General features: G+C 35.9%; 1 protein-coding gene across 1 annotated transcript in view; it reads right to left on the bottom strand.

The window, feature by feature from the left end:
- Positions 1–26,317, bottom strand: part of LOC131158830 (tRNA ligase 1-like) — a 143,400-nt gene that overhangs the window by 50,958 nt on the left and 66,125 nt on the right. Inside the window, exons 12-17 of the mRNA XM_058113740.1 lie at positions 24,431–24,591; positions 24,259–24,290; positions 22,233–22,408; positions 19,070–19,149; positions 18,323–18,388; positions 17,928–18,217 (exon numbers count right to left, since the gene is read on the bottom strand). Coding sequence (XP_057969723.1) covers positions 17,928–18,217; positions 18,323–18,388; positions 19,070–19,149; positions 22,233–22,408; positions 24,259–24,290; positions 24,431–24,591 — 805 coding nt within the window. The remainder of the gene's footprint in view (positions 1–17,927; positions 18,218–18,322; positions 18,389–19,069; positions 19,150–22,232; positions 22,409–24,258; positions 24,291–24,430; positions 24,592–26,317) is intronic.

A 26,317-nucleotide genomic window follows, 5' to 3' on the forward strand; every position in this document is an offset into this window, starting at 1 on the left:
ACCTGTCCATCTCTACTATGTTGTCTCTAGTTAGGATGATGTCATCGACATATACAATCAGAATTGAATCTTCCCATCTTTAGACTGCCGAAAGAACATAGTATGGTCCTATTGTCCTTGTCAATATCCTTGGCTCCTAATCACCTTTTTAAATCTATCGAACCACGCTCATGGAGACTGTTTGAGTCCATACAGGGACTTTTTGAGTTTGCATACTCTGTTTTTTTCACCCCTTTTACAAAAGCTTGGTGGTATCGTCATGAAGACTTCTTCTTCTAGTTCGCCATTCAGAAAAGCATTCTTGATGTCAAGTTGCTGGAGTGGCCAATCCAGGTTGGCTACCAAGGCTATGAGAACTCGAACGGTATTCAATTTTTCCACGGGTGCAAAAGTCTCTGTGTAGTCAATGCCATAGGTTTGAGTAAACCCTTTTACAACAAGGCGGGCTTTGTACCTTTTCACTGTCCCATCACCTTTGTATTTCACAGTAAACACCCATTTGTAGCCCACTGGTTTCTTCCCTCTCGGTAGATTCATCACATCCCACGTTCCATTTTTTTTTTCCAAGGCCCGCATTTCCTGCATAACTGCGTCTCTCCATTCAAGGATCTCAAGGGCTACATGAATATTCTTTGGAATTTTTATCCTGTCAAGATTAGAGGTAAAAGCACGACACCATGTAGACAAAGTATTGTAAGACATGAATTTGGAAATGGGATGTAGAGTACATGACCAAGTTTGTAAGATTAGAGGTAAAAGCACGACACCATGTAGACAAAGTATTGTAAGACATGAATTTGGACATGGGATGTAGAGTACATGACCAAGTTTGTTTTCTAAGAGCAATGGGTAAATTGAGATCAGCCTGTGTAGGTTTATTAAAGGAGGATTCAAGATTACTTGAAGACATTACCTGATTAGGAGTGGATGAAGACTCATGGTTGCTTGGATCTATCACCGATTCCGACTCTTTTGGTGCCTTAGGTATGAGATTCTCTGTGTCCTTTAATTTTGGCTTTCTTGAGTAGAAAATTATCTCCTTGTTATATTGTTTTCCTACATCTCCCCCTGAATTCAAGTTTTCTTCTGTATTTGGTAGATTAGAAGCACTTTTCAAGACAGGCTCAGTATTTTGGACAAGTTCAGTGTTTGGGACATGCTCAGGTTCAGTAAAAAAGGTATTGAAGTCCAAAACTTGAGCTTCTTTACTACTCAAAGTCTCCCCCTGAACCGAGGACTTTTGGAAGTAAGGAGTAGTTTCAAAGAAAATAATTTCAAGACTAAAAAATACCCTTTTTGTTGCTGGATCATAACATTTGTACCCTTTTTGGGTAGGAGAATAGCCAAGAAAGATACATTTGAGGGCGCATGGATTCAGTTTATGTCGATGATGTATATGATCAAAAGCAGTACAACCAAACACTTTAAGAGAGAGATTTAAGCTGAGATGAGAGTTGGAAAAAATGCCTAGAATTTTTGAAGAGGTGAGGCAAAAGAGAGAACTCGACTAGGCATTCTATTAATGAGATATGTAGCTGTGAGAATGGCATCACCCCAAAACATTTTTGGCATATTGGTAGTAAACAACAATGCATGAGCTACATCTGTTTTTTCGTTATGATTAAAATATTCTGTGCCATTATCTATACGCATAATTTGAATTTTCAGTGAAATTGTGTTTGAATCATGAAATGAAAATTGATAAACACAGAACGCACTTCAGTTTTGTCTTACAACAAGTATACCCAACAAATACGAGTGTGCTCATCAATAAAAGTAACAAACCATTTGGTGTGGGTACGATTAAGAGTGCTAGACGGGCCCTATACATCACAGTGAATCATAGTAAACGGTGATGTTGGTTTGTATTTGGACTTTGGGAAAGAAGTACGTTGGTGTTTTGCAATTTCACAAATCTCACATTGAAAATCAAATGATGTTCTATTTGAACAAATGGAAGGATATAACTGTCTCAAATACTGGAAATTGGGATGAACCATTCTAAAATGCCATAACAAAATATCACTATCCTTAGGAACAAATGCAGAATCACAGATAGCAATTTGACGTTGTTCACTCACATTAGCCTCCTCAAAGTAGTAGAGTCCCTCAGACGCCTTAGCAGTGCCAATCGCCTTCCCCGATGATAGGTCCTGAAAAACACAATGAGAGGGAAGAAATTTAGCAGAACAACTGAAATTCTTTGTTAACTAGCTAACGGATAGTAACTTACAGGATAAATTAGGAACATGAAGGACGGACTCCAATGTGATGGAGTCAGAGAGTCGGATATTCCCTTTGCCTGTGACAGACGAGAGTGATCCATCTGCAATTTTAACTTTCAAATTTCCAGCACTTGGTCAATATGATGAGAAAAGATGATAGGCATCGGTAATGTGGTCAGAGGCACTAGAATCAATAATCCAAGGAGTTTTAGATCTAGAGGTTATACTCGAGGCTTGCAAAAAATTACCTCTTTGGGCTAAAGAACTCGAAGAAATATTTGTGGAAGACTGACCCGAAGTCTAAAAGGTATAGAACATCTTGTAGAGTTGTTCCAACTTCTCAGAGTTAAATGCACTGCTTGAAATGGAACTATTACTACTTTTCTCCCCTTGAGGTCTCCCGAATTGATTATCAACCGTGGCTTGGTAGCCCGGATTTTTGTTGCTTTGTCGTGGCTTCCAGTCAGCTAGTTTCCCGTGTATCTCCCAACATGTCTCCTTAGTGTGGCCAGTTTTTCGACAGTGTTCACACCAGAGGCGTCCCTTCTGTTGTCTTAACTAGATCCTAGAAAAGTCCCTTGAGACACCAAGGCAGACATTTCTGGTCCAGTATGGTCAGTAGAGATTGTCTCCTTCAGCATCACCTTACGCCTACTTTCTTCTCGTGTCACTTCTGAGAAAACTTCACGTGTTGATGGCCAGGGATGACGACCCAGAATTCTTCCGCGGACATCATCAATGGCCCGATTTAAACCAACAAGAAACTCGAACACCCATTCATTTTTGAGGCATTTTTTATATCGGACACTATCTCCGGAGCATTTCCACTCTTCTTCAAAACTCAGATCGAGTTCCTGCCAAAGAGCAGTCATCTCCATATAGTAATCCATAACAACCCTTTCTCCCTGCTACATCTGTCATAGTCACGTCTTAAGCTCGAAGATTTGGGAAGAGTTCTCGGCATCGGAGTAGGTCTCACGAACGGCATCCCAGACTTCCTTCGCCAACGGCAGGAAGAGATAAGACCTCCCAATCAACAGCTTCATGGAGTTCACCAGCCATGCTGTGACCATGGAGTTCTCCGATTTCCATTTCTGAAGGGTGGCAGCTTCGGTTGGGGTAGGTCTCCGTGACTTGCCGATAAGAAATCCCATCTTTCCCTTGCCATCGATCACAAGTTTGATCGATTGTGCCCATTCTCGAAAATGCTTGCCATTCATCTTCTCCACCATGAGCTGGAAGGGAGAGTTGTCGAGTCCTGTTGAGCCCATGGTTGAGATAGCTTCGATCTCACCCTCGTGAGATTCAAAGGTCATCGAACCTCTGCTTTGGCCGGCGGTTTCCGTCATTGATATTTAGGTTTAATCTCCTAGCTCTGATACCATGAAATCAGAATGAATGATTTCTGTATTTCTTGGATTAATTCTGTACAATCACAACTCTCTATAAATAATACAAAAGGTATAACAAGGAAAGAATTTCCTAAAATAGGAGCATGAAATCTGCCCAAGTATTAGGCTAGAAATCCTTATACAATCTCTAATATCATTGACCCATTATTCTCGGGATTTCTACAATTAGTAGTTTATATTAAGAGCTAAAAACACATCCCCCACGATGTTTATATAGCTTTTTAGCTAGTCTCTTAGTTAAGGAAATTATTAATCAACAATTGTTTCTCAATTCTCATATTTTGATCATATTGATACAAGGTACTCCCACATATTTGTAATCACACTAATAATAGCGTAATTTGACTATTCAATTAGTTCAGGTTAGTCCATAGATACACTAACCAATGCCAATACTATGGTTGTGTCTATTATCCACTTGGATAATGCACCACAAAATTAATAATTTACACACCTTTGTGTGTTTACACTTTAATTTCTCCAAGCCATTTTATGGCTAAGTGACTTCATCCCCACACCATTGCTTCCATGTATTATGCCTTATTTGAACCTATTAATCTGCCTCCCAAAGGAATAAAAATCATTAATGACAATCATGGAGCATATATATATATATGTACATCTACATGTTCATGCATCATCACACATTTTCATGAACAAACAAGAATACCAAAAACACATTGGATACCCCCCACAACTAAAGATAAAAAATATGTGCAACTTATGAGAATTCGCCCCATTATGGGAAAAATAAGTAATATTGTCTACTACAAAATAGTAGAAAATGATCCACTGAAAATGCTAGTGCCACAATAAAAATTTTATATTTAGATATCACTAGAGAAATTACTTTACTATATCCCGTCCATGTACATGGTTGGAGCATTCATAATAAAATCAATTCAAGAATAATGTCAATTCATTTATGCACACATGCTTCCACCACTTAAAAACAAGTCATAACAACAGTGGGGAGCGTTCAAATTCATATATTACTATAAACCCCACTATTAATTAGGTTGTGATCCATAGAGAAAACCTCATAATCCCAAGAGATTTTCCCACATTTTATAAACAAATTTACCATCAGTTTGAAAAAGGAAAACAAAGTCACAAAAAGAAATCTAAAAAAAAAGAAAAAAAAATTAAGAAACTCACGGGAGTTATATAACCATATTTTCTGCCCCCTTGAAATGCATGCTTCACCCATTGACATGTTGAGAATTTCACTCGTGAGTTTGTCCCACATTGGAAAAATTTAGTAGATGATGGGTGCTTATATACATGGTTGAGCCCAAGACTCAATAGGCTTAAACTTTTGGGTCAAGTTGCTGTTCACCCATGTATATCAAGCCCATCTATGAACTCCTCCGGTGCTAACAAGTGGTATCAAAGTTTACAGTTCGTAACTTTGGGTGAGCAACATCATAAAAACAGTCGAGAAGTGAAGCTAATTCTCCTGACGTGCTAATTGTTGGAGGACCAAGTGAGTGACCGAGGCCAATAAGGATCATCTAGGCTTGGAAGATCGATCCGAATAGGGTTAAGACATGGGATGTAGAATTGTTTCGGATGCTCATGGAATGCAATCCGAGACACGTAAGGTGCAGTGGTAAGACCCACTTGAGCAACTATTGGAGAATTGAGCTTACTCCCATAAGGGAGATGGATTCCATTCAAGGGGGAGAAATTGGAACTCACAAGTGAGAGGGAGATTGTTGAGAATTCTACTTGTGAGCTTGTCCCACATTGGAAAAATTGAGTGGATGATGGGCGCCTATATACATGGTTGAGCTCAAGACCCAATAGGCTTAAGCTTTTGGGTCACATGGGTGTTCACCCATGAGTATCAAGCCCATCTATGGACTCCTCCAGTGCTAACATGACAGTAATAATATTTAAGCTTGAGTATTAGTGTATTACTATCTCTACGCTCCATAATAGATGGAGTTCTTGTTAGCCCACTAGCTTTCATGTTGATTTTGATGATGACAAAACAAATAAGAATTAGTTCATGTGTTACATGAATTGTGCTCTATGAATTATTATGTGATAATTATTTCCTTTTATATTTATACATAAAATTATTTTTGGTACTTAGGAAAGTGCACCCTTTGTCTTAAGGAAAAAGTAAGAATATAATTTTGCAGTAATTATGAATCTAATTCTATATTTTATTCTACGTGCGCTCAAAAATTATAATATTATTTCATATAAAACAAAACTCATCATTCTCTCCAGAAAAATTTCAGGTCGACGTTTTGGAGCTATAATGCAGGAATAATAATTAAAACAACATGGTCATTCTGCACTGCCATAAAGTTAGAAGCAGAAATGAGTATGCTGCAGTAAATTAGACATATCTTACTATATAAACTTTGAAATTTTTTCATTATTTTTTTATATGAAAGTAGACTTTACGGTCTTTCCAGAATGATATGGAACACATAATTTGAATAAATATTCTATTTGTTATGAATTTTACAAATCAGCCAAGAAATTTTGAATCATTGTTTGTTTAGCTCCTACTTCAATCACATGGAGCCAAAATCTCTCCAACGGTTAATGGAAAATTTTGGCTATAAAAAGAGTCCAATTTCAAGGAAGAGGTATAAGAGAAATTGCATATACAAGTGGTCTCCTAGTCTCCTCCATATTTCTAAGTGATAAGAGTGTTTTGTTCTTGCTTAAGAGAGCACCTTCTTGTAAAAGTTCTTTTCATTAGTTTTAGCTCTCTTCAAGTTCCAAGTCTCATTCCTTTAAGAAAGATTTGAGTTGTAAGCTTGAGTTGTGGCATTAATCTACCTAGAGATACTAAGCCACATATCATTTGCAATTTCTCATCATTGTAAGTGTTGTTTGAGCCCCGATAAAACACTCATTTCGTATTCTAGCCCCGGTGGAAGGCTAGGTCTTGTAATTGTGCTCTTGCCCCGATTGAAAGGCAGGAAGTTTGCTAGTGGAACCTCGGCTTGGATTTGGCCGAGAGAGTGGACATAGTTGCTCATGAAAGAGATTGTATCACTATAAAAGAGTTTGAGCATTTCTCTCCTAACTCTATTACATTACTTATTATTTGATTGAATTAATTGCTCAATTGTGTTTGTGCATATTTCATACATTATGTTGGGTTAATGAATCATATAGGGTGAGTTGTGAGTGAACATAAACTTATTCTTATTTAAGCTTCAGCAGCGCATTCACTAGAATATACATACTAGACTATTACTCAACAGAAGTTTAATAAAAAGAGTAAGTGTCATAAAAACTAGAAAAATACCCAATTCACCCCCCCTCTTGGATTTCCTGGACCAACAATTCTTTTACATAACCAACAATTATTTGACGCTCTCAAAGCATTATCACCAATGAAAGTCTTCATAAACGAACTTGGATTTGGTTTGCAAATCATGCAAGTATTTTCAAATAAATCAACCTAAACGATAGGTATGAAGGTTCTAACAATTCATGAGAATTGGGTCAAAACGCAAATGAGATAAGCAATCAAAAAAATTGAACATGTCAATGAAGCAGATTGGAGAATTCAAACACTCTTGCCCAACCGAATCACTTCCACATCCCAAACCTCAGTCAGCAATGTAGAACAAAATGAAACTAGCCAACACACACCAAATTAAAAGCATTTTTGACAAAGTAAATAAACTAAATGCAATTTTACTACAATTGTTTTACAGATTAATGATCTAAATTTTCAACAATATTTGTGACATCATTTGCAATTGATTTTTCCATCAACTCCAATGTTCCTGTTTGACTCCCCCAAAGTTGTACAACGCACAAATGGGGAAAAGAAAATATCATATAAACTTCTAGAAATATAAATAATATCAATTTATCGAGTTGTAAAACATTTCAAACTAAAAATAAAATCAAAACTACAAGGGGCTAAGTTAAGTTAAATAATAATGAAAGAGATGGTGATTATATCATGGTGTTAAGAAAAATAAACAAACATATTACTTTATCGACACTTCACTTGATCCACACATATCTTGCCAACTTTAGCAGATCATGATTGCACCACACAACAAATTGCCTTGATCATCAGTACGATATTTAGGGCCCGACCAAAACACCAAAACTCAACCACAACAAATTAGGAAAAAACGAAATCGGCTTTAAGATTGTTGGAAATATAATACAAGGAAAAGCATATACTAATAAAATATATATTAAATAAAAAATAAATATTTATCAAAAGCTGAGGCATGGAAGGACCACTGTCCTTAAAGCCGATTTCGCGCCTACAGAGAACATTTCTCAATAAATATAGTCACTGCACGCACGACCTCCAAGATTACTCAGCTGGCTTGGTTTGTGTGCACTCACAAACACTAGAGTTATAGGAGATGTAGTGTTGTTTAGTTACCCAACAAAATAGGTAAAATTTAGTATAACTTCCAACATCATAAATACGAAACAATTAAATTCGTAGTTAATATTTTAAAACGTTAAAATTAATATGTTAACTTTAACATATACTTAATTAAAATAAAATTGATGAGTATTATATAATATTTATTAAATAGACAGTCTTTCTTGAAAAAAAAAAATTTGAAACATCCAACATAAATATCAACAAAAAATACCCTCGATCACATGAATTGGCGAAAAGGATTCATATAGTTGATCCCACATAGTGGGACTTAAGGCTTGTTATAGTTGTTGTTGCAAATCTAGTAATAAAACAAAGAACATAAACTTTGAAAGTTTCGAACTGTCTCACGACGTTCTGAACCCAACTCATGTACCGCCTTTTAATGGGCGAACAACCCAACCCTTGGAATATACTACAGCCACAGGTGGCGAAGAGCAGACATCGAGGTGCCAAACCTCCCCTGGGGAAGATCAGCCTATCAACCACTCAGCCATCTCTCCAAATCTCCAAAAGAGAATTTTTATATTTATTTTTATTCCCCTGAATAAAACATGACCGTAGGAGTTGATTCTATCACTATTTGTAGCGAAATATCAAGTGTGAATCTATAGAGCGGATATATCTATAACATTATAATTAGATTAATATCAGTGGATCATTTTTCAGTCATCCATTGAACGATAAATCACTACAAGTGACGGGGATACACGATTTAAATAACGGAAGATCCAATAATAGCACCCAATTTTTCTGATTGGGCGATTCAATCTATGATTTATCATTCATGGACGTTGATAAGATCCTTAGGCAATTTTTTAGCGCAAAAGTAGAAATACTAGAAACCAATTGAAGACATTTATAGATATCCAAAAACAAATAAAACATATTGCATGTATATAAAAGACTAAAATATACAATGGGAATGGAAGCAAGTACTTTTATTTTATCGAGTATGGGAAAACATTTGTCCAAAACACATCATCTTAAGAAACAAGGATGTCTCGTCAATGCTAAAGGGCAATAAAAAAATCTTAATACGTTGCATATCAATGAAGTATGGCTTGGCAATGAACAATTGAGACAAAATTAGAGCACGGAAAAGAAACCAATCAACATTGCTTTGCCGAGGCTAGAACCATTCTTTCAATTTTCATTTCACCCCCACTTTTTTATGTGCATACACACTTTTTTTGTTATGAGAAAACAACAATTCTATTGCATAAAAAAGGCAAAGATCTCCATTCATGAAAGCAATAAAAAGCTCAAGTGATGCAAATGCAAGAAGCAATTCAGAAATAAAAAACTTGAAATGTTAAAGTATATCTCCTTGCAAAATCTTCAAGATGTCTACCATCCAAGGGCTGCGAAAGCCAAAAAAGCTCCTTCAAGAGTCAAGAGTTGAGGTCCAAAAGCACCAAGCTGTTAAATTTGGCCTTTTAAAGCTTGTATAGGGTATGTCCAAAGCAACTAAAAAATTAAGATCTAGGACTAGATCACAATTCCATTCTAATTTTGTCGTCCCTAGTAGTCCTAGGAAAGTAGGAAAGTGGAAGTTTCCTAAAGTCATTAGAAGCATGGGCTTCAATAATCAGCTAGAGTCATTAAAACTTACTTCATTGGGAAACTCTACCTAACTCATCTTTGCCCATGGTCGTAGCCCAATTCTCCATTAGCACTAAAGGAGTTCATGGGAAACCTTGATACACATGGATGAGCACCAACTTGACCCAAAAGTTAAGCCTATTGCGTCTTGGACCGAACTATGCAAGCACCCATCTTCCACTCTATTTTTCCAATGTGGGACAAACTCACAAGTGGAATTCTCAACAATCTTCCCCTCACTTGTGAGTTCCAACTGCTCTCCCTTGATCGAAAATCGTCTCCCTCATGGGAGCAAACCCTATTCTCCAACAGTTGCTCAAGTGGACCTTACCCTCGCGTCTTACGTGCCATGGCTTGTATTTCACGTGCGTCCGAACCAATCCTACCTCCGACATCTTGACCCAATTCGAATACCCTATATGATCCTTATTGGCCTCGATCCCACACTTAGTCCTCCAACTATTAGCACATCAAGTGAATTAGCTTCACACCTTGACTTTACGATGTCGCTCACCTAGCGTTACGAACCATTCTGATACCAAGAAGGGGGTGAATTGGGTCTTTTTCTATTTCTTCTTACTCCTTTTATCAAACTCTTGGTGAGTAATAGTCTAGCATGTATATTCTAGTAAATGCTTTGCGAAAGCTTAGATAAGAAAAAGTTTATTTTCACTCACAACTCACCTTTATATGCTTCAAAAACCCAAGATAATGTATGAAATATGCACAAACACAATTGAGCAATTCAATCAAATAATAAGTAATGTAAAGAGAGTAGGGAGAGAAATGCTCAAACTCTTTTATAGTGGTTTGGTCTCCTTCACGAGAAACTACATGCACTCCCTCGACTGAATCCAAGCTGAGGTTTCACTAGCAAACATCTTGCCTTTCAACCAAGGCAAGAGTACAATAACAAGACCTAGCCTTTCAACAGGACTAGAATACAAAATGAGCCTTTCACCGGGGCTCAAACAATACTTACAATGATGAGAAATTACAAATGACATGTGGTTTAGTATCTCTAAGTAAATTGATGCCACAACTCAAGCTTACAACTCAAACTCTCTCAAAGGAATGAGACTTGGAACTTGAAGAGAGCTAAAACTAATGAAAATAACTTTTACAAGAAAGTGCTCTCTTAAGCAAGAACAAAACACTCTATCACTTGGAATATGAAAGAGAATGGGAGACCATTTTTTTATCCATTTCTATTGTCCTTCTTCCTTGAAATTGGATTCCTTTTATAACCAAAATTGTCAACTAGACATTGGAGAGGTTTTGGTTCCATGTGATTAAAGTTGGTGCTAAACAATCAATGATATGACAAGAAATCTGATTTTCAAGTGAGATGATATATTTTATAAAAAAAACACAAATGGTCTCGTAAATACCAAATAAAATTCTATAAAAATTCATATTGACTTATCATGAGTCTAGTTTCCAATAACAAAAAATCACGCCAATTGGAGTAGCCGTTGAAGAGGTAAAATTCAAACACTACAGATATGTCGAGCTACTTTTATGACAAAGGTCAGAAAACTGTTGGCTGATTTGTACAATTCATAACAAATAGAATATTTATCAAATCAAGTGTGTTGTATTGTTTTGGAAGCCCCATAACGTCTACTTTGATATATAAAAAAAAAATATTTTCAAAGTTTCTACAGTAAGATATGTCTAATTTACTGCAGCATACTTATTCTTGCTTCTGACTTTATAGCAGTACAAAATCACAATATTGTATTAATTATTAATCCTACATTATATCTCCAAAACGTCTACATGAAATTTTTCTAGAGAGAATGATGAGTCTAGTTTTATATGAAATAATATTATAATTTTTGAACTCACGTGGAATAAAATATAGAATTAGATTCACAAATAGTACATAATTATAGTTGAACTTTTTTTATAAGACATAGATTGCACTCTTACAAAACACCCATTTTAACTCTAGATACATAAAATTCAAATAGAATGTTCTTAAAAAGATTTATAAGTTTTAAATATAAAGGGCCTTGTCACATTTGGAGCTTTCAATAAAAAATATATGGTCATTTTACTATATGATACTCAAGTTCGTACATTTGCTTTTTAGTCAGGTATTAACATACTTAGCCCTAAATACCAAAAATGATTTCCATATATAAACATAAAAAGAAATAACTATCACATAATAATTCTTGGAGCACAAAATTCATACAGCACAAATTCAAAATGATTTCGATATATAAACATAAAAGAAAATAACTATCGCATTATAATTCATGGAGCACAAATTGATATAACACATACACTAATTCTGTTTTTTTTTTTTTTTTTTGTCATCATCAAAATCAACATGAAACCAAGTTGGGTAACAGAACATTCAGTTGAAATGGGTTGCACTGGTCTTGGATGTAAACCTAGATATGAGGATGGATGGGAAAAGAGCAAGAAAACTAAGAAAGGGAAGAACGATGGGCAATTTGAAATGCACTACTACCTATGATGGCAAGAAATAAGTGGTTTTGATTTTCATTCTTTGGTTTTTTTTCTCCCTGCCTTAAGAAACCTTTGACTTCTTTAATTTGCATTTTCTATTTCTTTCCTAACAAATTTCCTTTGTGATCTAAAATATATATATATATACTGGAATAGGAAGGCTACAGATCCACTTACAATAAAGTATTTTATTTGATCAAAGACTCTCTGCAAGATTAACACCAAACACTTGTCACAAACAACAAGTCCTAATAAGGTACTTTCTTTGAATGTTTGTGTTATGTGCTTTAAAAGCAAAGAGCTAACATTCACCTTTTCTTAAATTGCTCTTTTTCTTGGTCTATTTAGAATACATTGATTAGATGTGTGCGAGTAGTGTTTCGTTTGTAAATTTTGACATTTTAGGAAGGGTATGGAGAATCAAAGATTATGGAGTCACGTTTTTTCTTTTTCCAGTGGTTTGGCATTCCAGGCTAGAAAGGAAATCCAATATCATTAAAAAAGTGTTTTAGCTCGACAATCATTGCGGTACAAAGTGGTTTTTCTGACTTCCATGTGGGCATCTACCTCTGGAGCTTTTAAAAGGATGGCTTTCTGGCACTCGACCAAAGTGGAAGGGGGGTTACTTTCATTATCTTCTTTCCTGTTATTCTTTCTTTCATTTAGAGGAGCATATCATACCAACTATTTGCAATTGTTATTTCTCTTATTATGTTAATAAATTATTTTTAATGAAAAAGATGACATTTTGGGTACCTTCACGCAGCTGCTTACTACTTAGTAAGTCATACAACTACCTTCAATGTAGTGTTCTAGGTTCCAAAGCCAGCAAGCACATGGAAAAAAAGGTATATGGCTTGAGATGGAGAGCTGCACAAGTTATATCGTATATGGCACAAACCTAGTAGGGTATTAAGGCATTACCTTACATGCTTTCTTAGGTCGCAACTGAAAAGCTAAAGTTGTTACATTGTTTCAACAATAATGTGCATCAAGCCTTAACAATCCCCCTCAAGTCAAGCCCCCGATCTCTTATATGAAGCCTACACGCTCTTTGTGATGATAAATGACTTAACAAGTATTACTTCCACATGGCAGAAGTCATTGGTTCAAATCCAATAGTAGGTAGAACTTATTAGATATCATTGAATAAGGTATCCAATAATTTTTTCTACCCAATCTCTTTGATATTGTATCCTTTTTATTTCATCTTTTTTTTTTTCATTTTGTTCAATTCATTTTTCCCATTGCATCAGAATTCAACTCCATTTGATTGTATTCAATCAGACTTACCAAAATTGCATGTGTAAACAGAATCACTTTTGATGATATATAAATTGGGATAAATACTCTTATTGAGAATAGATTCAAGACCTTATGGCAAACATTATTTTTAATAACAAAATAAGATGTCGTTGATGAAAAGAAGAGAAGCTACAATGTGAGGGGACAAAAAATGCACCAAATAACGAAAAAATAGATAAAAGAGAAAAAACATAAAAAATAAAAAATAAAACTAACAATATCAACCAAGGAACACCCCCACCCTTTTCAAACCATTTCGGTCATAGTTTACTGAGCAATTCAAATTCTCTAATTCCCTTTGCCTTCATCTTTTGACTTTTACCACCATCCATATGCATGTCTTTTCCTCCAATATCATTCAACTTTAAATCCATTTTATCCAAAATATAATGATCTTCTAATCCTTCTTAGGAATCTCCACCATGAAGTAGGCAAAATTCCATCGCTTCTCCATAATTTGTTCACCAACCCATTGTTATCAAAAATAAGAACTCCCTCCACGCCTTCCAATGGGGGTGGATGGATAGACAATAAATCCCCTATTTCATCTCAAGAATGAGACCCATATTATTCTCAAATCTTCGTCCAATATAAAGCCCCATCACAATCAAACTCACTAATATCATCACTCCCTGAATCTGAAATCCTGACATTTCTTTCTCATTTTTCCTTCACAAACCTCATTACTACATCCAGCCTTAATTTCTTTTTTTTTTTTCACTAGGGTCTTCCACAATACTCATCTCTGTTTAGAATTTATCCTTAGAAACCTTGGCACTGACTCACCAGAATTTTCTCTATTTTCTTCAAACACCTTCTTCATTTCAACACCCATACAAGCTGCCCTCCAACGAGCATAAACCATTTTACCCTCAAATCTATCAACATTAGACTCCCGAGTGTCAGATTTCTCCTCAAACCCAGCTTCTTCTTTTTACTCTTTTCCATTATGCCTCCTAATACCTCTTCATTAGTTGACACAACTTTCACCCCATGATCTTGTTTTGAATCTAACATACTACTAGAAAATTCTGAACTCCTTGATCACTCCAACTCAAATCTTGAAAAACTGCGTGTTGGATTTGGATTCCATTAGTAGAATGTTTAGAGTCCCCCTCCCCAATACTAATTTCTTGATATCCAGGAGCAAAATTTTGAGCCTGCACATTATCCAGAACCAATAAGGAGGTACCCGAGTTACCACACGTGTGCTTGAACACCACCTTGACCCTTTTTCTGGAAACCCAATTGAAGAGAGCCTTCTTTTGAGTCCAAAGAATCAACCTTTCCTAGACATTGAGCTAGTTCATATAATTGTCCAAACTAAGGCAAAAAAGAAATACCTCCTTTTTCAATAATTTGGGCCAAGACCAACGAGTAACATACAATCTAGCCCAATTCTTTTCGCAACCTCCTTCCCGGAAGCAACCCTAGTTGCCTATAAGATGATTGCAATGCCATCTGGAACCCTAGATTCCTTCACATTCTATTTGAACGATTCTAATCAATTTACAATGGCCTTAGGTTTATTCAATTGCATCGCATCTCCACACTGGTGGCACAATTCTTCTTTCCCAGCTAACACACCTCGATTTCCAAAATAACTTTGCTACTGCAACCCTCTCCATCCCTTTGCTTCCCTTCCAGCATCACCCGACTCCATGATCTTAGGCATGTAGAACTATCAGCACCAACACTTCTAGAATCCGCATAAAAAAACTTTTTCTATCTCACAAAAATCACTTACGAAGCTTTGCCACCCATTGCCTTTAGTGCCTCCAAGAATAAGCACTTAAAATATCTTTCCTTTCCACCCCCGCCCTAACTCCAAAAGCTTTCCCACATTTGTCCAAGTAATCAACATACAATACTTTGTGAATCCCATTCGAAAAGTTTGAAATCACCTTTGCATCCCTCTGAAAGAAGACAAACCATCAGCAAACCAGACCACCGCTTCTTTAGAAAACCTAACCCACCACAAGAAAGCAGGAGATCTCTCCAACGTTATCTAAACGCAGATCGAAGGTTTTTCCTTCAATCTGAATTGATCTCTTCAGCATAACCAAGCACCTCTCTCGCCTTTGACAACTAAGTCGGCCATAATCGAAGGCAGAAAGATGTCTAGCGCTTCAAAGCCTAGAAAGGGTTTGAGCAATCTTTGAAGGTCTAGGAAGGTTGCCATATGGAGAGATAGTCCATAGAATCACCAAAGGTCTAATCACTGGTGTTGTCTCTGAAGGTCCAAGAAGGTTCGAGCAGCCTCTGAAGGTCCAAGAAGGTTGTCATAAGAAGACAGCCTTCTAACAGTCTAATGATGGTTGGTGAGAGAGTAGATAGGTTGTACTTGACGCCAGAGAAAAACGAATGAGCCCTGATGGCCAAGGATGGCTTGCCGTACAGAGACATGAGAGTCTGGAAAGCAAGATTGTAGGAAGTTGAAATGGATTTCGGGTATGTTGAATAGAAATAAGGTTCAGTTGTTGTGGATAAGATGGCATTTCAATTTGGTTTCAAAGCTAGTCAAGATAAAGATGTTTTAGATCGAAAAATTAGGATCAAAGTGATCAATGAGGCTCCCCATGCTTGTGGTCGCAAGGGTGGGCAACATCGGGAAGAAAGCATCGCGAGAAGCATCACTCACATTAAGCTGTTAAGGAAAGAAGAGAAAAGGCTTCAAGCATTCAAAGCCAAGATCGTCACTGCAATTTCCAATGATTCGGTGACCTTAACAGAACATCACAGATCGAAGAGTAAAAGCCTTGATGGACTCTAAAAATATTCTAAGTTACCCCTCGACATAAAATCTTAAGCTATTAGGTCTCATTCCAACAATGTAATCAGGCCTTAATAGAAATATCAAACTAGATTCCAAGCATCATAGGCATTGAAGCATGTTGCAGCCAAAAGCAGCAAAAATCCACCTATGATAATTAATATTTCTAAATTTAATTATAATAATTAAATCTGCAAAAATATTATGAGGTTATACATCAACTTTTCACACCTAAAATGAGCCATTTAATATCCAACAATCTTTCCATCCAAAAATAAAATAAATAAATGAATAAAATCTACTAGAGGATCCAAATAGCCAACTACACATAATTAGACTTACGACTTGATTGCTGGCACAACAACAACAACAACAAAACCGAGCCTTAAGACCCACTAGGTGGGGTCGGCTATATGAATCCTTTTCCACCAATTTATGCAATCATGGACCATTTATTTTGACAAATTCAGAGCCATTAAATAATTATTATCTCCTTCCAAGTTATTTTAGGTCTACCCCTACCACTTCTACTGCCCCCACAGTAACTAACTCTTCCTCACTGGCGCACTATGTGACCTATGCTGCAAGTGTCCATACCATCTGAGTCGTCCCTCCCTTATCTTATCTTTTATAGGAGCTACACCTAACTTACCACGAATATGTTCATTCCTTAATTTATCTTTCAGTGTTATACCACTCATCCATCTAAACACTCCCATCTCAGCAACTTTTACTTTTTGAATATTCTGTTTCTTCGTCACCCAACATTCTGATCCATATAACATAGCTGGTCTTATAGCCATCCTATAAAACTTCCTTTTTAATTTTAAGGGTATTCTACGATCACAAAGCACACTTGAAACACTTCTCCATTTTACCCAACCTGCATTAACTCTATGCATTACATCATATTCAGTTTCCCCTTCAACTTGCATAATAGATCCAAGGTATCAAAATCTACAAGTACTATTTATTTCTTCATCATTAAGTTTGACTTTGTCTCCAATATTCCTCCTATTATTACTAAAATTACATTTCATATATTCTGTCTTATTTCTACTTATCCTAAAGCCTCTAGATTCCAAAGGTTCTCTCCATAATTCTAACTCAACCTCTACTCCGCCCCTAGTTTCATCAATTAATACAATATCATCTGCAAATAACATACACCATGGAACCTCATTTTGAATACTCTTGTCAGTTGGTCCATCACTAAAGCAAAAAGATAAGGGCTCAAAGCATATCCTTGATGTACACCTATGGTGATGGAAAATTCTCTAGTTTTTCCATCTATAGTCCTTACACTAGTCATTACTCCATCGTACATATCCTTAATGACATCAATATACCTACTACATACACCTTTTTTTTCTAAAACCCACCATAGAACTTCCCTAGGTATCCTATCATATGCTTTCTCTAAGTCAATATATACCATCTGCGTCTTTCTTTTTTTTCCTAAATTTTTCCATTAATCTTCTTAAAAGATATATAGCTTCTATGCTAGATCTCCCAGGCATAAAACCAAATTAATTTTTTGAGACCTTCATTTCTAACCTTAATTTTTGTTCAACTACCCTTGATTGATGAGGCAGTTGCAAAATAAATCTACTAGGATAAAAAAATCATTAGATAATCAAGCAACTGAGATCTATTATCATGAACCTCAGAACTGGTAAAGTCTGCAAAGCCTTTCAGAGTTTCAGGAAACTAAGAAACAATTTTACCTGGAAAGAATATGATCAGCCCCTCAACCTTAGGAACACTGTCTGTGACTGTCACAGTGGGGGTTGATGGGCCTACCTCCCTCTCTGCCTCAAGGTCCCCCTCTTCATCCCTTCCACCTTCGATAATAGCCAAGAAATCTTCAGCTCTTACTAAGTTTCCAGCAGATCCAATCAAAGCCTGATTCTCTGGACTACGTTTTGCATACAGTTCTAGAAAAGGCTCAGCTTCACTAAGGTATGTGGATGATGAAAGCTGTTTTTGTCCATACTTCCTTCGTATGTAGTTTGCCCTGAACATAGGAAAGCACTGCTTCAGGAAAACCACAAACCAAAACTCAACAATTAAAGCAGAAAATAAAATGTTCTAATGACACATGGAATAAAAGCAGCAATACCATTCATCCAGCAACCTGCTGAGCTCTCTTTGCTTTCCTGCTGAAGTTCCCCAAATTTTCATTTGCCTGAAAAAAAAAAAAAAAAAACCCACAGATTGTTTGCATCTGATTGTGAAGTAAAGAGACTAAAAGCTCCCAAGTTACAGCACAGCTATGAGATATTAGATTTTACTTGTACAGCACATATGTAACTTTTTCTAGAAGTTGCATTTTAAAGATTCTAAAATTTTAATCAGAGTAAATTTTGGTATTTTCTATAATCTAGGGTATGAAACCTTTTGTTGCAAGGGATAGAGATACAGATAAAATCCCAAATCTGTTTCAAAATCCTAGAAAATTAGAAGTGAAGTATATAAAAATGTTTACTATATTTCAATGTCATAGGAATCACCGTTATGATTCCCCAAGATAACTAGCCAATCTTGGAGTCCTGGTGTCTACCATTAAATAGTCATAAGCATACCATTCACACAAGTAATAATAACCATACCATTCACGCAAGTCAAATCATACTCTTCAACAACCCATTTGCAATCAATAAAATATGACAAACAAACAGCTTCTTGCAAAAATGCAAGGTAAGGCTGCACACTATAGACCCATCATGGTCCACCTCTCCCCCTGACCCCACATGCACTAGAGCGTTGTGCACCAGGCTGCCATTTTTTCTTTTACAAACTTCATCCTGATTCAAATCTTTCCCGTTTATTACTGTTAACTTAGAAAGATATCTACACATAACCTTACCGCAGATAGTATGCCTTGTAAGCACCTGGACCATCCTTGAAAAGAATTGACAGGCCATTGCGAATTAAAAAAGTGCGCAACTGCAGCCAGAAACAATTCAGAATGTGAACATAATGAAAGAAAAAATTTCCAAGCAGACGAATATAATAACAGGCTTAACAGCAGCATCTAAATCCCAATTGTGCTTAGATGCAAAATCAAGGGAACCCTTCATTGCAATGATTCATTGGTCTCCACTTGGACTTTCCTTTGTCCTTGTTTATTAAACAGTTTCTTGTTTTAACAGAAAAATTAACATCAAATTTTCAAAGCTTGTTCTATCACATAATTTTGATTTAAGAAATGGCATGTATAACAGAATACACTTAATTACCCATGAATAGGCTGCAATGTCAATTATGCTTATGGTTTCCCATTTCAGTATGCAAAAAGTACCTATACACACACAGAGACACGTACACACACACACATACACACGCACACACACACACAGACAAGTTATGCTTTATCATATAGAATGGACAGTCACAAACATCACATCCACCAATGACCATATGAAAGTGCGGGAACTGAGACAGATGGAAACCAATATAAGAAAAGATTTTATAAAAAACAAATAACAAGAAACTAGTGGTTATATGAATCAAAAAAACATGAGAAAATAGTATTATATGTTTGGTAATATGCACGAAAGAACAGTGACTGTACCAAATCAGAAAATACATGATTGCAGTTGAAGTAATGTTGGGAAGACAACACTTGGTGAGACAATGAGGAAGGACAAAATGGCATATTTTAATAAAAACATGACATCTCATCAGTGACTGCACCCAATCAAAGAATCTGGTTGAAAGTTGAAAACAAAGGCTCTAGGAGCAACAAGATTGATAAGATAGGGAGAAAAAAAAAACACACACACACACAATGATTTATGATTTGGAGAAGAAAAATAAAAATGTGACATTAAAAACAGTTGAATAGTGAAGGGGGATTACTTAAGCTACTCAAGTAGTTAAGATACAAGGTTTGTTATTCAAGGCAAACATGATATTCCCATCATTTTGGAATTTATATTCCGTGAAAGAAATACTAATTTGTTTCCCCCTGAAAATATAATAATTTGATTAAGGAACCCAAATTACAGGGTTATGGTTAGAAGCTAAAATGGCTCTTTCATAATTTCAAATAACATTATCAATAGTTGACTTATTAGGAGATAAATCAAAAATATCAGAACAAGACACAAGTGCACCATCTTAAATTTCTAAGGCTGAAGCCTCATTCCCATCCATCCAACTTCCAACACACCTTCGTAGGAAAAATCTGAACAGTCACCATAATCCAACCAAACTACCCATTTGAAGTCCTCACCCAAATTATTTAAATCCAATTTCAACTGCATGTTTTCTTTTTATAAGTACAAAGAAAATTTTAAGTGAAAATGTGGTGTCTAATGACAAAGGGTCTTCTAATGACGAAGGGTCTGATTGGCTCACTTGGCTGACAAAAGAAACTAGGAAAAGAGGCAGAGAATAGTTTTTTCATGAATTTTCCAGTGTCTGGCTGTAGGAAAATAATGAGGCCCGTGGCCCCCATCAATGCCTATTTTCCCTGGGAAAGACGGGCATTTCGCTCAAAAAAAAAAGAGGCGTATGCAGTAAATTGATGTCACCAAGGATAAGTACAATATAGTAATGACTAGTTTTAGGACTACATGTAGAGAGTCTAGGGATTTCCAATCACAATATGCGTACACTGTCTGCTTTGAGTCCTTATCAGTTTGCATTGGTGAGGGAACTCAGGGAAGAACTTACCTAGAGTACCAAAAATGAGGTTCCACAGTGTATGTTTCTTGCAGCTGATATCATTGATGAAACTGGAAGTGGAGTCTAAGTTGGAATAATGGAGAGAAATTTAAAAAAAAAAAGAGGTACTAAGGTGAGTATGAATAAGATAGAATATATGAAATGTAATTATAGTCATGGCAGGATAAATATTGAAGACAAGAGTAAACTTCTATCATGCAAGCTGAAGGAGAAATTGAAGAAGACACGATAAATAAAATTAAAGCAAGTCAGGTCAAATGAAAAAGTGCTCCAAGCTTGTTGTGACATCATAACATACCCTTCAAATTGAAAGGAAAGTTATATAGGATGACTATAAGACCAGCTATGCTATATATATTAGAATGTTTGGTAACTAGGAAACCACAAATCCAAAAAGTTTCCAAAATGAGAATGTAAAGTGAAAAGTGGATAAGGGGTGTAACTTCAAAGATAGATTAAGGAACAAACACATTCATGATAAGTAAAGCATAGAAATTGTTGATAAGATAACAGTGGGACGACTAACGTAGTTAAGGTGCCTGCAACGTAGGCCAAATAATGCACCAATGAGAAGGACTGAGCTAGTTCATGTTAGTGGCATTAAAAGGGATATAAAGTAGACCTAGAATTGCTTGGAATGAGGTAGTAGGGATTTAAAAGCCCTTCATTTGTCAGAGAATATTGGCCATGATCATGTAAATTGAGGAAAAGGATTCATGTAGTCAATCCTCCCAATGGGACTTGAGGTCGGATGTTGTTGTTATAATTGTTGTTGTAAGACAATTCATCATGGAAGGGACAGTTGAGACTTTATTTTCCATTTAACTTTCTTCTAAACCAAACTTACCTAAAGAAACTAAACTATTTTATTTTCCTTTCTTTTACCATTATCTTGCTACATGTCACTTTCAAGCATAAGCTCCCTCATAACCAAATACAGCCTTGAAATTTGAGAATCAAAAATATCTCAAGTGAACGTTTATTTTTAGATTTTGATTAACAAACTCCTTAATACCAATAGCAAGAATTCCCCCTACTAGTCAATCATAGAATATTATAATGTAAGTTCCTCTTGTGTTGCATTGGTTTCACTTCTTCACTGAGCCTAGTAGATCTATCAAAAAAAACCAGCCCCTTCATTAAAGTAAAAGAACTATGAGAATTCCTCGTCATATAGTAGAAGGCATACACATTTTCAGCATTTACTATTAATAAGCACTTCATGAGACAAGAATATATTGTCAACAAGCAACATATTAATATGAATATTTAGATGCCAATTTTCATAGATTGCCAAACCATGCATATAACTCCCATATGATACCATACACACAAACCTTATAGGTAAGAAATTTCAACTTGATCATTAGATTTGCATCTTCATCAGCTAAATCATCTTTTGCTGATGTGCTATCGCTACCATTAACACTGCTTAGCAAGTCGTTGCTGTTCTTTGCAATTTGAGCAGCTCTCTCCTTGTTCGCCTTAAACAAATTAATGTCAACAAAGAAACCTGTGTGATATTAACAAGCGTCAATATCTGCCTCACACAACTTAAAAACTATAAAAAGGAAAAATAATATTTTATCTTCGTTTTAGGTCTTGATCTGTCTCCAACCATTGGATCCCATTATACTGTTGTACCAAGCAATTTAATACTACTTTATGAATCATCATTCTGAATTAGATGTTGATCTCAACCAAATATCAACACAAAATTAATACTTTCCAGGTTATTTTGGACTCTTGGGGTTAACGACACCACATTAAGTTCATTGATTGCCTGAATTGACCTATTTTAAGTAATTCTTTCTTGTTAATTGTAAGGGAGCCAACAACAGTACAACTTTTCCCCCACCATATAATCAGTGCTTGGCTTTTAGATTTCATAGTTTGGGTTACTTTGGCAATTATTACATTTCCTTAGTGTGGTGTCTCCTTCAGACGACATACTGAACTTATCAAACTCCAGTCTCCAGTTACCCAGATTTACACATCTTTCATGGTTAAGTCAAAGGACAATTGGCAAGCAGAAGCATCCACTCAAAGTCTTATCCTCGCAGTTAGAGGGAAAGTTTCAGGTAATCCAGTAGCTACAAAAAAATTTATTGTCTGTCAATGATCAACTCTGGGAAGCTGTGCATGTGTGAATATCATTTGGCCCAAATGAAATACATCCAATTTTCTTGCCAAGGAAGATGGAACTTCAGTGCTTCCTGAAGAAAATAGACAATCATTTAGGTGCAAAGCTTCAGTTATCAAGGAGGAGAACCATGGATCTACAGAGTTATGAAAGAAACGGTGCTCTGTAAAGGATGTTCTTCAGGCTACATTAACAGAGAATCTCTTAAGTTTGCTCAAGGAAAAACAAGGATATTACTTGCGATGGGCCAAAGATATGGCATTAGGGTTCTTGAAGCTGTTGGGGCAGGTGAATGGAGGAGCTCTACTAAACGTATTCAGGGCAATCAAATGTTGTTTCTGTTTTTAGATGACCTCCCGCAGGTAGGTTCAGAAAAAAAGTCAATGAAGTTCCATTAAGAATGAAGGTCAAGCATGTGTTGATAGAGGGTGGGGAAAAGTAGGATTGAAGATCTGAAGCATGGCCAGCACACCATTCCTTTTTCTCTTACCATCTCAGAGGACAGCAATATCGATTTTCAACCAAAGGCAATGGGCAATAAATGGAATGCTACTCCTTGTAAATTGATGAACTCCTACAGAAGAGGGGTGTTGTCATATTTGTAGGCTGAAGAATGATATTTTTTATCCTTGAGGGGGCATTGGATCAAAACTAAAATCTTCAGTTTTTGGAAAAGTGAACTTATGCTTTGAACTATGAATATTTTGTTGATGGCTTACACTCATACAAGGGATTGTTCATTGATTTATACACATGATTTCTTTGTTAGCGGGGGTCTTTTTTCATTTTTACCGGTATCTAATCCCGTCTATTTTTTGTGGATGCCTATCTTGGCATCTTCCGCTTAGTTTGTCCTTTGCCGATTGGGGGAAAAAAAAAAAAAAAGAAGAAGAAGAAGAAGAAGCATGAAAAGAAAATCTCTACATATATTTTCCATAACTAATGAACTACAAGCTTTATTCCATAGTTCTCTAAACACAACAAAGACAAGTTGACATCAAAGTGCAACAAAATGGATAAAAGCACAATGCTGATTCTTCAACGAATTCATAAAAAATAAAGTTACTGAACCCCAAAAAATTAAATAGTCTTCATCAGTCAGTTGTCCAGTAAAAATTCTTTTTGAACCATTAAGGCGCAAGTTGAGCAAAAAATGAGAATTAACTTTAAGATTTTCATCAGAATACCAAACAAATAAAAAAAAAATTAAAAAAATCTACCTCGATATAATGGCCACAACCCTGGCTTATACCTGAAACATGCCAAGCTTTTCTTAGAAAGTGCAAAAAAAGATACGCAATATAAAATGAAGAGAACTAATCAACTACTTCTCATAATTAAAAACTATGCTCAAAAACCCAAAAAAAAAATGAGCTCTAGTTTGAAGGAGACCTCATTTCCTTCTGATAACGTCGGAAAGCAGAATCACTATGGACGTGAATAACCATTTTGAAGTCAATATTGTCACTTGATAAAGAATCAATTTTGTGGAAGTTGTAATAACACTTGAAAGCAGCAGGGAAACGCCTCTCTCTCATCAAACGAATCATTTCCTGCTTCAATTGAAAAATAAGTTATCATTACTCGACAAGTGAAAAACCTGGCCACACCATAAGCAGATGTTACATTGCTAGACCGGTCAAACAGAAAAAGCCACAAAAATCATTAATCAAATGCAAGCAAAGTGCCATTAGTAGTTCAAGACACCTTTAAAAGCCTCATATCAGAGAAAATAAATATGCGATTTATCTGGTTCAACAGCTAATTCCCTGATAAAAAAATCAAAGGCACGATGAAATAAGACTCTAGAATAATTCTAGGCATAAAAGTAAAGCAACTCAGAAATTTGATAAGCAGTGAAAACATTAAATAAGCAAGTATGCGCTGAAGGACTGGCTAGAGTAGAAAAAGAAACAAATATACATGGACAGAAAACCCAATAATTCATGAAATACAGCAGGGTAAATTGGAGTAACCAATGTTTTAGAAAAGAGTTGAGCATGGTTTTAAGTTTCTATCAAAATTTAAGCAACTTTCAAAATTGAATAGGAGGTTTATTTATATTTTTTTTGCCCTACAAAATTTCTACAAATTGTTTGAAATTTATCAAAATCTCAAACAAAAAAATTGCTGAAATTTTTACTATGGAACAAAATTTCATTGAATTTTTTAGATAACTAAAGAAATATATATATATATATATATATATAGAGAGAGAGAGAGAGAGAGAGAGTCACAAAAGAACTGATAACCAGAAGTCCTCATAAGAAGAAAGAGAAGCAAAACATGAAGGAAATCAACAACAACAAAAAAAAAAAAAAGGAAAACCAACAATACCGGTCGTGCAGACCTTTAATCACCTTACTCTTGCTTCCATCTAAACAGACAACTTGAAGTGCAGGATCAGAAAACCATATCCCATTTAATCCATCATTTTTAGAGCTTCAATATCCTTTCACTTAATCTCTTACACAGGAAAAATTGCAAGAAAAACATTCATAAAAACATGACCATCCTCCAAACCTTCAAGTGGCATTGGTGCCAAATTGGAAATATGACCAGAAAATCAAATGAATCTGAAATATACCCACATTGTGCCTGAACCTCAGCCAGTAATAAAACACTCTCACAAATAAACACTGTTAGCATCACTCTCGCTCCCATTTCTTCATTTCCATAGAACACCCTGCCTCACATTCTTTCCAACCTGATTTAATTGACAAGCAACAGGAATTTCCACAATGTGCAAATAACCCCTGCATTTGTTCTTAAAGACTTAGACATCATCGTGCGAGAAACAATTTGTTTCTCTTAAAATTTTCTCATTTCGCCTGCACCAACATTCAAAGAGAATCCAACTTACAAGCCCCACTTAAACAGACTTCTTCCCATCATTGACAGATTTATCTCTTGCCTCATCAATATTCCCCTAACTATTTTTCGCACAAGTACTCAATTGGAGTCAGGTTCACCTAAAACCTAGGGAAAACTTCAATGATAATTATTCACACAGATTAATTCGTTAACTGGTCCTGCTTCATAACATCTATCCTCTTCTTTTAAAGACCCAGACCAGTAGCTAAAATAGTAGGATTACCCGTTGAGATTCTACCTGAAATCAAATTTTCAATTTCAAAGCCCACCAGCATGGATGCATGAGTTCCAACCAAATATTAACCCCCCCCCCCCCCAGTTTTTTTTTTCCCCATTTGCATATCTGCCTTATCAGGAAAGCACAAATTCCATCAGTTTTTGAATACTCTAAATGAGCCTAGTTCT

Source organism: Malania oleifera, chromosome 1 (assembly GCF_029873635.1).
Source record: "Malania oleifera isolate guangnan ecotype guangnan chromosome 1, ASM2987363v1, whole genome shotgun sequence".
Classification (NCBI taxonomy): Eukaryota; Viridiplantae; Streptophyta; class Magnoliopsida; order Santalales; family Ximeniaceae; genus Malania; species Malania oleifera.